Source organism: Puntigrus tetrazona, chromosome 1, assembly GCF_018831695.1.
Source record: "Puntigrus tetrazona isolate hp1 chromosome 1, ASM1883169v1, whole genome shotgun sequence".
NCBI classification, from domain to species: Eukaryota; Metazoa; Chordata; class Actinopteri; order Cypriniformes; family Cyprinidae; genus Puntigrus; species Puntigrus tetrazona.
Genome location: NC_056699.1, coordinates 22,560,081 through 22,574,918, shown reverse-complemented (window position 1 = coordinate 22,574,918; position 14,838 = coordinate 22,560,081). Strand labels below are relative to the sequence as shown.

Sequence of the window (14,838 nt, the reverse complement as noted above, 5' to 3'; positions counted from 1 at the left end):
CTGTTTGGTTTAAATGTTAGCCTGGTAGCTAGCTAGTTTGGTGGATGTTGTATTTATATAGGTCATCCCAGACCCGTCAGGTGCCTGGAAGAAAACAGAACACGCTCATTCATTGTGTGTGTCGCTCTGGCTCTGTGTGTGTGTGTGTGTGTGTGTGTGTTTTAGGGCAGTGGATTAGGTGTGATTATGGGGCTCAGGGTTCACTGAGCCTTTGACCAGCTGCTCAGTGCCGTCTGCTTAAATCCACCTCTATAACACATAGAGAAAACACAGAGTGAGAGGAAAACAGAAGAATTCTTTACGTAGTTTCAGCACGTTTGCAGTAGAATTTTCTCTCTGAACATACTTCCAGCACATCCTATGAAGCAGCCTCATGTTTGAGGATCATTCTCATCAAATAAAGTAAAATAAAATAAAATACACATTATTTTCAGGAACCAATACATATTGTTTTCAAACTAAAGAAATACTCCAAATAAGTTTAATACGTTTAACTTTTGTTTTATACAGTAAATCTTAAGTGATATGTCAATAAATAGTATGAAATTAAATAAATTCATTTTAAGTAGTCTAAATTATGGCATATTTTTTTTTTTTTTTTTTACTAAGCTATTGGAAATCTTGTAAATTTAAATAAAATATCAAAAGAATAATATTTCACATTACAGCAAAGAGATTTAATTATTACTGCAATAAGAAGTGTGCTCATTTGTTCTGAAAATAATGTCACTATTAAAAATCTAAATCTAAAGATGCTCGCTTTTCAGTTGAAAGCATAATATATTGTGTTTTTTGTTTGTCTATTTTCTTATCAAAGTGTTTTGTGCAATTTACCCTTGAATTTGTTTTCTTTGGAATGCGTGTTGTCATTTTAGGGGAGCTGAAAGACATTTTGAGTAATTTGTGTAGGGTGGATGGTGTCTGAGCTCACTCTGCAAGGTCGAAACCACACACACACACACAAACACACACACAAATACACAGAGGCATAGAGATGCATGAGTCACAGAGAAACTTCAGACTGACTTCCTGTGGGTCTCTTAGGATTTTCCATGATGAACAAGGTGATGCGAAGAATCTGACATTGCTGTGGACCCTGACGTCAGTCTGAATGCTAAAGGATTTAATTTGTATAATTGATGTTGACGACAGCTGACCACGACCTGTATGCGTTTAAATCCCTGCCAAAACCTAAATGCTTAAAGCCAAACACAAGAACATTCAACACGTTCTCAGTGTCCTTTATGTGACAGAAATCCGCATGCATGTCCTGTTGCATGCAGTGCTGGATGCAGGCATTCTTTTGAAGTGGTAATAGCTCATATTTCTCATCTTACGTAAGCGTTTAAGAGGCTCGGCCGGATTTAATCCCGCCCTGACTGAGAGGGAGAGGCAGAGTCACATAGCAGCCAATGCTGTTACGGTCGTTGACACTCGCTGCGGTTGCAGACAGGTTACTTGTAGTGCTGGAATGTAAAGACACACGATATTAGGTGACTCCCTTCACCCTGATCTAAGATCAGCTTTCCTTGCATAATCCACACCCATTAAAGCTGGCGTGAAGTCAGCGGCAGTAGCAAGAGCAGATGCTTCAAAGTAGCAAGTAGCATGTTGAGTGAAGTATGAGTAATGAAAAACGAAGAGAGAAATTCAGATATGTGCAAACCTGCTAGGATGAATATTTCACGCCGTCGGTTTTATTGTCACATAGTTTTCCGCTGTTTGCTTTTACTTAATGTAGTATGAGAAATTAATGCCCACTGCTACTGTTTTTTGCATTATCTTTTACTATTTTCTGTCAGTCATATTGTTATTGAATGTATTATAGCGATAGTTCCCAGAGAAGCATAAAAAAATATATCATTATTAACTCAGCCTAATGTTGTTCCAGGCCTGTTATCCAGTCCAGTGTTATTTGTACATTTTTTAATTCACAAAAAAGTGGAATGTCATAAAGGTTTGAAACAGTGTTTTTTTAATAATTATATTTAAATATAAAATAATTCATAGTTATATTTACTTTTAGTTTAGATTTTTAGGTTTCGTTTTAGTTACTTTTTTTAGTAATATATTCATGTTTGTTTTTAATTTAATTTATTTTTTGTATATAATGTAATGTATGGTAATATGGTCTTTTTTAGGTTAATTTACTTTCTAAGGTTTAGTTCGTATTTATTTCCTTTAGTAATTTTTAGCGCTTTAACTAGTTTCAGTGAGTTGTTCATTTTAAAGTTTAAGTTTTTCATCTAATTAATGATATACTTAGTTTCAGCTGTATTACAACAACAACAAAAAAATAATACTTTTAGTTTTAGTTAAAGATAATTCGGTGTTACATTAAATGTAGATGAATCTAAAATATCTTAAATTTTTGCCAGGTGAGTGATTAAAACAGGTTAGACTACAAGTCTCTCTCTCTCTCTCTCTCTCTCTCTCTCTCTCTCTCTCTCTCTCTCTCTCTCTCTCTCTCTCTCTCTGCCTCACTCTCTCTCTCTCTCTCTCTCTCTCTCTCTCTCTCTCTCTCTGTCTCTCTCTCTCTCTCTCTCTCTCTCTCTCTCTCTCTCACTCTCTCTCTCTCTCTCTCTCTCACTCTCTCTCTCTCTCTCTCTCTCTCTCTCTCTCTCTCTCTCTCTCTGTCTCTCTCTCTCTCTCTCTCTCTCTCTCTCTCTCTCTCTCTCTCTCTCTCTCACTCTCTCTCACAAACACTCACACACTTGTTCTTTGTTATGAAACTATGTTCCCCTGCCTTTGAGAGTCAAATCAAGAATGGCAGGAGCCATACGTTCTGTATCTGTTCTCTTTCTCATCAGAACAAAACTATTTGTAGCTCAAAAGCCGGTTCCTCGTTTGTGCACCTGTTTTCTGCAGTGGGTGGATCTCACTTGTGAACTCAAGTCAGGCCAGTCGACCGTGTCAATACTGATTAAAGACCGTGTTCTCCAACAGGAAGCAGTCTCATTGGATGGATGATGCACGAATATCTATGAATAAATGAATAATCCGCTCTCTCTATCTCTTTGTTTCAGTGTACAGGAGAGGAGAGCTGGGTGGACAGCAGGACGGTTTATATTGGACATAAAGAGCCTCCACCAGGAACAGAAGCGTACATTCCACAGAGATTTCCTGACAACAGAATCGTATCCTCAAAGGTCAGATGTGCTCCACAGCCAAACAGCTACCTGAACCAAAAATGACACGCAAGAGATGATGTCATCTGGTTATTATAGGATCAGCACATGGTCAGGTCTTGTTATCAACATTTAAAGGGTCACTCCACTCCAAAATAAATATTTTGTCATTGCTCACTTACCTCATGTTGTTCCAAAATGTTGTTTAAAAGTCTTTGGAATGCAATTTAAGATATTTTAGTCACAAGTGTCTTGTGACCATCCCATTGACTGCCATTGAAGACTGTCAAGGTCTAGAAAGAAATCCTCAGAATACTCCATCTGCCATCAGTGGGTCAATCTGTATGTTATGAACTGATAAGAATACTTTTTGTATGCAAAGAAAATAAAAATAACAGTGGCGCTATGGTAATAAGACACAGAGGAGACAAATTATTAAATAAAGTCATTTTAATTTTCTTTGCATATAAAAAGAATTCCTGTCACTACATAACATTCAGATTGAACCACAGATGAAAGATGGACTGTTTTGATAATGTTTTTCATACTTTACTGGATCCTTGACAGTGTTATTCACTTGGCAGTCAAGCCTTCCAGTTCTTCCATCTTTTTTTGTTTGTTTTGTTTTACAATTTATATTCATAAAAAGCTGAAGAGGTTAAATATCATAAAAATCAAAACATTTAAAACAAACCGAGACCTAAATTGTGTAAGATAATAGCTGCATAAGTGTACATTGCATAAGTGTATATTAAATATTTTTTCTCCACAGTACACCTTCTGGAATTTTATACCGAAGAATCTCTTTGAGCAGTTCAGAAGAATAGCCAATTTCTATTTTCTGATCATCTTTCTAGTGCAGGTTTGTGATGGTGTCGCTTATGGAAATTATCCCATTAGAATGAGCTGACCTTTCTGCGACAGCGTGATGTGTGATATTTCCCCTCTCACCATCTCTCTCTGTAGCTGATCATCGACACACCAACCAGTCCTATGACCAGCGGTCTCCCTCTTTTCTTTGTCATCACTGTCACAGCCATTAAACAGGTGAGAAAAGACCATTCTCTTTCCTCTATAATAGGTGTCATACTTGTAACGTCACTCTTCTGGCCTCTTTTGCCCCTCCAACTCTCTGCAGGGCTATGAAGACTGGATCAGGCACAAAGCGGACAACGCTATAAACCAATGTCCAGTCCACGTCATCCAGCATGGCAAAGTCGTACGCAAACAGAGTCAAAAGCTACGGGTGCGTAATCACCGAGAATGAGTCGAAAATATGGAGCTGACAACATATAGATTAGTGCCACCACATGGATTTGAAAAACATGACTGTTTTCAAACAGGTTTCCCCAAGCAGTCCATTGGTTTACCACGTATGCAAATTAAGCTGGCATAGGTATAAAATAATGCTAAAAATTACACACTTTGGCTTTGAAAAATGTTTTTTTTCTCAGAAAAATAAATCAACAAAGTTTCGCTCTACTAACCAGCTTTCTGCTTACGCAGCCAGCTTGCTGTTTGGAAACAGAATGTTGGCCTGTCAACAAGCAGAATGACAGTGTGCCCACATTACCCACAATGCATTGGGAATCCTTTTGTTATTTAATTTTGAAACCATTGCTCTCTCTCTCTCTCTCTTTCAATACAGACTATAAAACCACGTATAAAACTTGAAAAGCACAGTGAAAAACACTGGAAGCTGTGATGATAAAGAGAGAATGTGCTTGAATACTTAGCATTACAGCTTTTCCTATTTATAATCCGGTCAGCATCTGTAATCCGTTACGCAACACATGCAGGCAGGCCAGCGGGAACAACAACCCGGATCAGGATTTTCATTTATGTAGATTCATGAGTATAGTTTATTTATTTTTATTTATTCCTCTGTTATGTAAGTGGCAACTCATTTTTTATAGTTGATTCAATGATATTGATGTCGCACAGATGTAGTGTATATATTACTCTGTACAAGCACTCTGTCAGGGAACTAAAAAACTTTATAATACTTGAGTATTTAGGTCACTACAGAAGTATATTTAGATATTCGTAAGATGAAATGATGAAGACTGATGAAGTTCTTAAAGTCACAGTGTGTATTTTCTGCAGGTTGTTTCAGTGTTTTCACGACTTTGGTCCAGGATTGCAGGTTTTATCCATGCAATGGTTGCTGGAAACTGTTTGGAATCTGTCATTATTTTTATGATTTTTATCAAAATTACACTCTTCACCATTACTTTTTATAGAGTATAGCACAATGTAAATTATTTACATTAGTAATCCTGGACCACAAGCCAGTATTAAGTTGTTGTGGTATATTTGTAGGAATAGCAAAAAAGTACATTGTATACATTCTTTTATGCCAAAAATCATTAGGATATTAAGTAAAAATAATTTTCCATGAGGACATTTTGTACATTTCCTACCATAAGTATATCAAAACTTAATTTTTGATTAGTAATATACATTGCAAGAACTTCATTTGGACAACTAGTTTTGTGGTCCAGGTTCACATTTATCTTCAGGTTGTTACTGGATTCAGTCTGTTGCTGTAAATGTTGAATTTGACCCTTTCTCGCTCTTTGACCTTTCAGGTGGGTGATATTGTCCAGGTTAAGGAGAATGAGACATTTCCATGTGACCTCATACTGCTCTCCACAAGTAGAGAAGATGGTACATGTTTCGTCACAACAGCCAGCTTAGATGGAGAGTCCAGCCATAAGGTGATTGGTCAGGCAAACATGCTACTGTTATTATTCACGAAATATTTCTAAACATTATTCTATACATTGTGAATGAAATGTTTAACACACTTCCAGTAATTCTTATTAGACGGGAGTTTTTTTTTGAACTTGGAATGCCAACCAGATTCTCTCGTGCTCTCCTCTCTATACAAAGACCTATTATGCAGTTCAGGACACAAAGGCATTCAGCACAGCGGAGGAGGTGGACACACTGCACGCTACGATAGAATGCGAGCAACCCCAGCCAGACCTGTACAAGTGAGTGATGCGCGCATATATATCAGCAAGAAAACACATAAACAAACCCTCGCTTTCTCTTACAGACACTGACTGTGCATAGAACTGCTGTTAGACTGGCACAACTTTATGCCACACACTCCAGATAACCCACACAAATATCCTCACATGGTGTCTAACCACACACACACACACACTGACACGGAGCCCAGACTAGACATTAATTTTTGTCTTTTCTTCCTCTTCTGTTGTAGATTTGTGGGACGCATCAATATTTATTTGGATCAAGACGAGCCCATCGCGAGGTAAATCTATACTCAGGAAATTGACTCTTAATTAAGGGGCCAGTGTGTAAAAGATTGAATTCAGTAGGGACACTTTATCATTTTCATAGAACAGATCTCTCGTCCAATCTTGATTCTTACTAAAGAATTCACAATCCACTCTAACTTTAATTAAAACTGTTGTGTTTGGATTTATGTAAATAAATATAAACGTACACAATATAAAAATGTAATACAAAATATTGAATATTATAATAGTATATGTAAAATATATTGCATTTCATGTAATAACATAGAGCAAATATTGTTATATTGGTCAATTAAATATATGTAAATATTTTAATAAATCTGAATAAATAGAGTATTTAAAAGTATATAAAATTAATGATATGATATAATTATGTAATTCATTATATGTATAAATAGAATGGAATAAAATAAAAGGTTCATTTAGGCTGCTACACAAATATTTATTTTCATATTTAGTCAATTAATATTAGGATAGTTGATACATAAGGACTGTTTTATGTTTTAATTAATATGTAATTTATCATATGGAATGGAATGCAAGGTTCACTCCCACTTTATTTTAGGTGGCCTTAACTACTATGTACTTGCATCAAAAAATAAGTACAATGTTCATATTGAATATACACTGGTTATATTGTATTGAAAAACACTTTTGCTGCTGTTAAGGAGGGATAGGTTATGGGTAGGTTTAAAAGTGGGTTAAAATGTAGGGGATGGGTCAACAGTGTATTTAAAAATGTAACTACAGAAATTAATTACAGATGTAATTACATATAACATGCATGTATACAATGAATGCATTGTATCAAATGATTAATTTAAATGTAAGTACACAGTAGTTAAGGCCACCTTATATAAAGTGGGACCGGAGGTTCATTTAAGCAGCTTCACAAATATTTATTGTCATACTTATTACATGCTATTGTTAATTGTTAATTATTATTAGGATAGTTGATGCATAACATGACTGTTTTATGTTTTCCAATTTATATGAATGTACAATACGAAGTTCATATTTTCATTGCTTTAACTGGTCACCATTTCTTTTAATTTACTGCTTCCATTTACCATTTGACAGTTATTTATATTTTATAGGGATGCATGATAATCATTGTCCGATATGTAATGTGCATTGTCACTAAAACTGGTTCTGTAATCAGCGATGCCATCACGTGTGTTGTTTCACAGCACTTACTACACAGAGCCGTTGTTCACTGATAAGCAGCGCAAAATTACGCTGACAATGAACACCGATATGCGCAGCTTGTCCGTGAACAACGGCTCTGTGTAGTAAATGCTGCTCAATGTGAAATCACGCACATGATACCGGTTTTAGAGACAAAATGCTCATTACATATCATCCAATGATTTTTGTGAATCCATAAAATTTCACTTAATCTTTTCGTTTTTTTAATTGACCTGCAATGATGACTTTGCAGTAGAACATATACACACTGTAAAAAGACGTAGGCATAATTTTGTTTATTAATCCTGTTTGTAATGCTGCATTTGATTTGTTGGATTATTGTAGACCCCTGGGTTCTGAGAACCTGCTGCTGCGTGGAGCCACACTGAAAAACACTGAATACATACACGGTAATAAAAAAACAACACTACATATTTATGTTTCCTTATTTTATCCATATGCACAATTATTAGATTTGCAGGCAATTTAAGGTATATATGTATTAGTATGTCCCACTGTTCGCGCGCTGTCCAATTCTATTGGTGTCGATGCTAAGATCCATCGCTATAATCTGCCACAATGCTAATGTGATTTTTTTTTAGGCAATAGGAAGGGCAGGAGAACAAGAGAGGAGAGTTGCTGATTGAGTCGTTCTGTCACTCCGTTCCCACTGTAATTAAATGAGTCACTGAGGCTTGTGAGATCAGAAAGAAGTTCTTAATTGCTAGAGAGAGAGAGAGAAAGGGCGAGAGAGGGAGATGAATGTCACATTATACACACGAGAATTCTAAGAGCAGGGCAAGCTCTCAAAATGTTTAACTTTGTTACAGCCGAGCCATTATGACATAATGGCACCGTACGGTAGGACAGAGAGAGCTCAGTTATGTAACAATGGCTTTAACATTATCATAGCATCAAAGAGGCTATATAGAGACGGTCATAGAGGGGAATTATGATCTCAAAATGCTCTTGCTCATCTCTTGTTTCTCTAGCCGTGGCCATCTACACGGGAATGGAAACCAAGATGGCCCTCAACTACCAATCCAAGTCTCAGAAACGCTCCGCTGTTGAAAAGTAAGACACAGCGATAGGCTTTCGATCAGTTTATCTTGCTGTCAGCATGTACAGGGTAATGCATTTAGTGTGCTGTTTGTAAAGCAAATTGCTGGCTTCTGTATTTGATGTCACAATTTGTATCAGGTTGCGCTCACATGTGTCTTGCTGACAATTCTGTCAGACAGATAGATGCAGCCATTTAAGAAAACATGTAAAATATGTTTATATTCAATAAGCAGGTTGGCTTTTTAGAGATCTCCTTTCAGAGTTTGGATAACATTGACTTTTTCAATTAAATAAATGTTGATTTTTTTTTTTTTTTTGGTAGACTTAATTGAATTTAATATCGTACATGTCATTTGGACAGGAGATTTTATTATTTAATTTGTTTTCAGAAAAAAAAGCGATATTAAACTCGGAGACCCTCGGGGAAAGTTACTGCGGTTAGATCTTGTCAACCTGATGTATGATATCTGTCTTTGCCATTAGGTCCAAAAATGATTACGCTCATACTGTGTGAGACTTGGATCATCTTATCACATTTTGTCCTGCAGGTCTATGAACGCCTACCTGATTGTGTACCTCTGCATTCTGATCAGTAAAGCTCTGATCAATACTGTCCTGAAATATGCCTGGCAGGCCAACCCAAACAGAGATGAGCCCTGGTACAACCAGAAAACTGAGACAGAGAGACAACGACATGTAGTACGTGCTAAAAAACTATTTATTGTTATTTTTATTTTTTTTTTAAGAAATTTAGCTTTTTTCTATCACTTTTTATCATTAGTATGTTATTTTCTTTTTTTTTTTTTTTTATTTTATATATATATATATATATATATATATATATATATATATATATATATATATATATATATATATATAGTTATATGTTAATGTTTTTTTTAAAAATGTAAGTAATTTAATTATTATTATTATTATTTTTAGAAAATGTCTAATTCTTTTTATTAGATATTTTATTATTTATGATTTTTTGCACTACTTTATGTACTAATACATAATTAGAAAGATATGTTTCTTTCTAAAGAATTCTGACAGTGAATGTGAATTCAGCTTAGGATCATGGAAAAATACATTTATAATAAAATTATTAAATATAATTGTTTTAATTTGTAACAAAATTTCGCAATATTATAGATTTTTTTGTTTGTTTAGGTTTTAGTTTTTTTTTATTAAATATAATAAATGCAGCCTCAGTGAGAATAAGAGACTTCTTTCAAAAATCTTAATTATTCCAAACTATGGCCTTGTATACTGTATTTTATTTTTTGTATACAACTATAACATATACAACTATATTTTACACTTTTATATCATAAAATATAACACAATCAAAGCAAAGCAATTGCACAAACTCACGCTTATTTAATTCCCTGCATTTTGTTCGTTCAGTTAATCCGGGCATTCACAGATTTCCTCGCCTTCATGGTTCTGTTCAACTACATCATTCCTGTGTCTATGTACGTGACTGTGGAGATGCAAAAGTTTCTCGGTTCGTACTTCATCTTGTGGGACGATGACATGTTTGATGAGGAGCTCGGAGAGGGACCGCTCGTCAATACCTCAGATCTTAATGAAGAACTTGGACAGGTAGGAAAGCTCTTCAGTCCTCTTGAAAACTGCTCCTCACTCGTCATTTGCTGACTGCCTCTCTTCTTTCTCCATCACAGGTGGAATATGTCTTTACAGACAAGACTGGCACTTTGACGGAAAACAACATGGAGTTGAGGGAATGTTGTGTGGATGGACATGTTTACGTGCCACATGCCATCTGTAATGGGCAGATCTTACCTGGAGCTGCTGGAATGGATATGATCGACTCCTCTCCAGGCGTAGATGGAAAGGTAACGTAATAACGTATTTCCTAGTGAAAAAGTCTGATTACTTTTTTTTCCAAAATCTATCATCTATTTCATTATTATTAAGTATGACTTAAGTGTGTATATATATATATATATATATATATATATATATATATATATATATATATATATATATATATATATATATATATATATATATATATATATATATATATATATATATATATATATGTGTATATATATATATATATATATATATATATATATATATATATATATATATATATATATATATATATATATATATATATATATATATATATATATGTGTATATGTGTATATATATATATATATATATATATATATATATATATATATATATATATATATATATATATATATATATATATATATATATATATATATATATATATATATATATATATATATATATATATGTATGTGTATGTAGACACTGTAGACATTTGATAAAGAAGCTATATAAACGTTAAGAAAAACATGTTTTTGTGAGCAGCGAGTTATGTTTCATTGCACAGATAAATCATATTATCGCGAAGGCAAGTTTTTTTCATGAATATTTTAGCTGTGGGTGGGTGAAAAGATGGATGGATTCTAAATTTATCTTTTGATAAATGATCTTAGAGCAACGTGACATTAATTCAGCAGATTAGCTAAAACATCTATTAAAGAATTTGTTAACTTGTTAAATTTCCCATCACATCTCTCGTCACTCGTGTTTTTCAATGTGATTTTTATGGATGAATCCAAAAAAAAGTTTCTGTAAGAAATCTATTGTGTGCATGATGAAATGAAATATTAGAGCTCACTGTTGAAATTTTTAGTGCCTGCTTGTATCAAAAGTATCCAAATATTTACTGGATACATGAGTATTGACTGCATTTTGTTCAGAGTTAGACACGGATAGCCTCTCTCTCTCCTGTTATCCTTTCTGTCTCTGTCACTTAATCCCTTTTTTTTCTAGTCTCTCTGTCTTCCTTTCTTCTGGTATGTGAGGAAACAGATGAATGATTTTGTTCCTCTGAGACGACTCGCTCTTAAATAAAGGGAAATGTGTGTGTGTGTGTGTGAGATGACTGAATTGCCTCATGTCTAGCATACTATTATTAAAAGTGATATATATATTTTTTTTTAAGAATGATTCTGTATTCTGTGTGCAGTACTTCAGCGCAAATGTACGTATGTGTGTGTCTCAGCAGGAGCGAGAGGAGCTGTTTTTCCGTGCTCTGTGCCTCTGTCACACAGTCCAGGTGAAGGAAGAGGAGACGGTGGATGGCATAAAGAGAGGTATCCATCAGGGCAAATCCACCTCCTTCTACATCTCCTCCTCTCCAGACGAGGTTGCACTGGTGGAGGGCATGAAAAGGCAAGACGCATACTGTACATTCATGCACTCACACAGACACTCCAGGTTTTGATATGTGTCTCACTATGGGATTGCATAATCCCTACCCTAAACAGTTCAAACATTTTTATGCCTAATTTCCCTGAACCCTACATTTGCTGTACGTACAGCTGTGTCTGACCTTTTACCCTTCATCACAATAACATAACAAGTTTGCTTTTCTCTCACCTGTTCAGGTTGGGCTTCACCTATCTCCGTCTGAAGGACAGTCACATGGAGATCCTCAACAGAGAGGATGAGATGGAGAGGTGAGCCATCTGGAAAACAGCATGAGCGCAATGACCAACAGGAAACTAGCATGCTTTTGAACAGTCTATCACTCTGAGAAAGTGGTTTTACCCACAGTCTTACGTAATATGTCAAATACGTTTTTTACATTATTGCCAAAAAAAAGCATACATAATTCATAAGAAATCTATTTAATAGTGTTTTTTAAATAATTTATTATTAAACAATATTTTTTAAATAATAGTAAAATAAATGTAAAAGTCAAAAATGATTCGAAGATATTTATGCATTTTACACTTACAAAATTTACCGCATAGAATTTACAAACAAGCTTTTAGCCTCATAGCGAACCGCTAGCAGTGTTGCTTACACCCCCTGTGGTGACTGCAGCTTTAATTTTCTTGTCATGCTATGTATTTTGCCACATGCTGTGTGAGAAAGAAACCTCAGCAAAGGAACAGTTTGCTCAGCCTAATCTGTAATCATCTGTGTATTTACTCAGCAGGTTGTCATATAAATGTCATTGTGTTTATTAAAATAACACCGTTATACAGTATCTTGTAGGAAGCAAAGTTCCCCTGTTTAGTCGGTGTTGTAAAAGGACCGGTGTTTGTGAGATGGAGTGTGTGTGTGTGTGTGTGTGTGTGTCCTTGAAGGACAAGGACCAGCCGTAATTAGTGCAGCTACACACTGTCCTACAGCCGAGAACAGAGTGCAGTCACATAAAAACTCTGTCTCTCTGTGATAATAATGTATTACAAAGGACCCAGTCAACGTTACATATTACACATGAATGTAGTTAGTTAGAAATGGTAGACCTGGTACCCTTTTGAATCTAAGCTCTTGCAACATTGTCTTTTTGTGTGCATTTGTGTTTATTTATTTTATGTATTTAATCTTCACAGATTTGAACTGTTGGAGGTGTTGAACTTTGATTCAGTGAGGAGGAGAATGAGTGTTATTGTAAGATCAACCTCAGGTGGGATGAACGCACACACACACGCACACACACACGCACGTGCGCGCAACTTTTACTTACACAACTTCATATATTCTTAAATTCACACACACACACACACACACACACACACACACACACACACACATATATATATATATATATATATATATATATATATATATATATATATATATATATATATATATATATATATATATATATATATATATATATATATACATATATATATATATATATATATATATATATATATATATATATAAAATTAACATTTTATTTTATTTTTCCACAATAATGTGTCTTTAAATGACCTCTGGAAATATTGATATGTGCAATTATTTGTGATTGATTTGATTAATCTGCCCGTCGTGCAATAATTTGATTACAATTTTAGAGATTGGCAGCCCTAATTATTCACTTTATTTGTGAATGATTTTCCCGTCTGAGAACATCCCCAAAGGGAATTAACTAATGTCGGGGGATAATTTTGTCCTCAAAGCGTAGCTGAGTAAACACACACATGCACACTCATTCTGGAACTGCAAGTGACTGTTACACATTCCACTAAAAGTCTCTGAGTCACCATGTGTGCCTAAATGAAGGGGCCAGTTAATGCAAGTGGGTTAATGTGCTACTAGCATACAAATGAGAGCAAGATTTAGACATCTGTATGATTCCTGAATACAATGAGTCACATACAATTGGCCCGATAACATATCTTCTAATATAAAAAGCAATTAGGATATTCTTGAATACATTGAGAGCCAGGCAGCATAACTAATGTGCTATTATAAAGTCAACATGAAAAAGCATTTGTGACCCATTTTACTATCATATTATAATGTGTTACAGAATAAAAAAATAAAATAAAATCTTAAAGACAATAGGTCTGTTTTTTAATAGGTTAGTGCCTATTATAAATGTATCAAAGCATGATATACTGGTAGTTGTACACTTTATTTCTCATAGCTGTTAACACTTCATTTGTGTTTATAATTGTTGTTTTGTTCTAGGAGAGTACTATTTGTTCTGTAAGGGTGCGGATTCTTCTATTTTCCCACGGGTGGTTTCTGGGAAGGTGGAGCAGGTCAGAGCGCGAGTAGAGCACAACGCTGTGGTGAGCAGAAATCGGAAACATCTTCATCTTCCTTCTTATTTTAGCAGAGCTATTTATAAGCCACAAAAGCACCTTCCTAGATCTTGATGGAAAGGGGAAAAAAACGCTCCTCTCAAAAGTGTTTGATGGTGCATCTTTTGTTTAGCATGAACGTCAACCTCAAAGAGAGCTGAAAGAGGAAAGTACCTAAACTTCACAGAAAATAAAAGAGGGCAAAGACAATGTGTCTATTGTCTTTCTATTTATGTGTTCTCACACTGCAGCCCAACGCTGAGCTCATTAGCTTTCATAAGAGGGATGAGTTTTGTAAACAAGCGTTATTAGTTTAATGTCTCTGCAGGACTCAGAAGTCATTTGTACTTTTTGCTCTTGATAATCTAATGAATATAATTATCTTAAACTTGACAAATATGTGAAGTCATTTGCCAAAAAAAAAAAAAGATGGTCCCAGGCATGAGGAATGGATCTTAACACAGCTCTATGTTACTTCATTGTGTTACTCACAGATCTGGGTCAGGAATGACATCACTTTAGAAAGGGGTTTGGTGGCACTGGTGGCT

The 14,838-nt window shown here is 34.9% G+C and overlaps 1 protein-coding gene across 5 annotated transcripts in view; it reads left to right on the top strand.

Moving 5' to 3' along the window:
* The window catches only part of atp11a (ATPase phospholipid transporting 11A), a 62,501-nt gene that overhangs the window by 27,730 nt on the left and 19,933 nt on the right, over positions 1 to 14,838 (top strand). For 3 of the 5 annotated variants that reach the window (XM_043235610.1, XM_043235593.1, XM_043235618.1), the window contains exons 2-17: positions 3,027 to 3,149; positions 3,901 to 3,990; positions 4,095 to 4,175; positions 4,267 to 4,374; positions 5,720 to 5,848; positions 6,024 to 6,127; positions 6,361 to 6,411; positions 7,952 to 8,016; positions 8,599 to 8,680; positions 9,217 to 9,367; positions 10,076 to 10,273; positions 10,354 to 10,527; positions 11,746 to 11,912; positions 12,128 to 12,199; positions 13,085 to 13,158; positions 14,175 to 14,278. In XM_043235610.1, the coding sequence (XP_043091545.1) occupies positions 3,027 to 3,149; positions 3,901 to 3,990; positions 4,095 to 4,175; positions 4,267 to 4,374; positions 5,720 to 5,848; positions 6,024 to 6,127; positions 6,361 to 6,411; positions 7,952 to 8,016; positions 8,599 to 8,680; positions 9,217 to 9,367; positions 10,076 to 10,273; positions 10,354 to 10,527; positions 11,746 to 11,912; positions 12,128 to 12,199; positions 13,085 to 13,158; positions 14,175 to 14,278 (1,773 nt within the window). Of the gene's footprint in view, positions 1 to 3,026; positions 3,150 to 3,900; positions 3,991 to 4,094; positions 4,176 to 4,266; positions 4,375 to 5,719; positions 5,849 to 6,023; positions 6,128 to 6,360; positions 6,412 to 7,951; positions 8,017 to 8,598; positions 8,681 to 9,216; positions 9,368 to 10,075; positions 10,274 to 10,353; positions 10,528 to 11,742; positions 11,913 to 12,127; positions 12,200 to 13,084; positions 13,159 to 14,174; positions 14,279 to 14,838 lie in introns of all 5 variants that reach the window. The other 2 variants (XM_043235601.1, XM_043235583.1) reach the window with 1 other exon arrangement.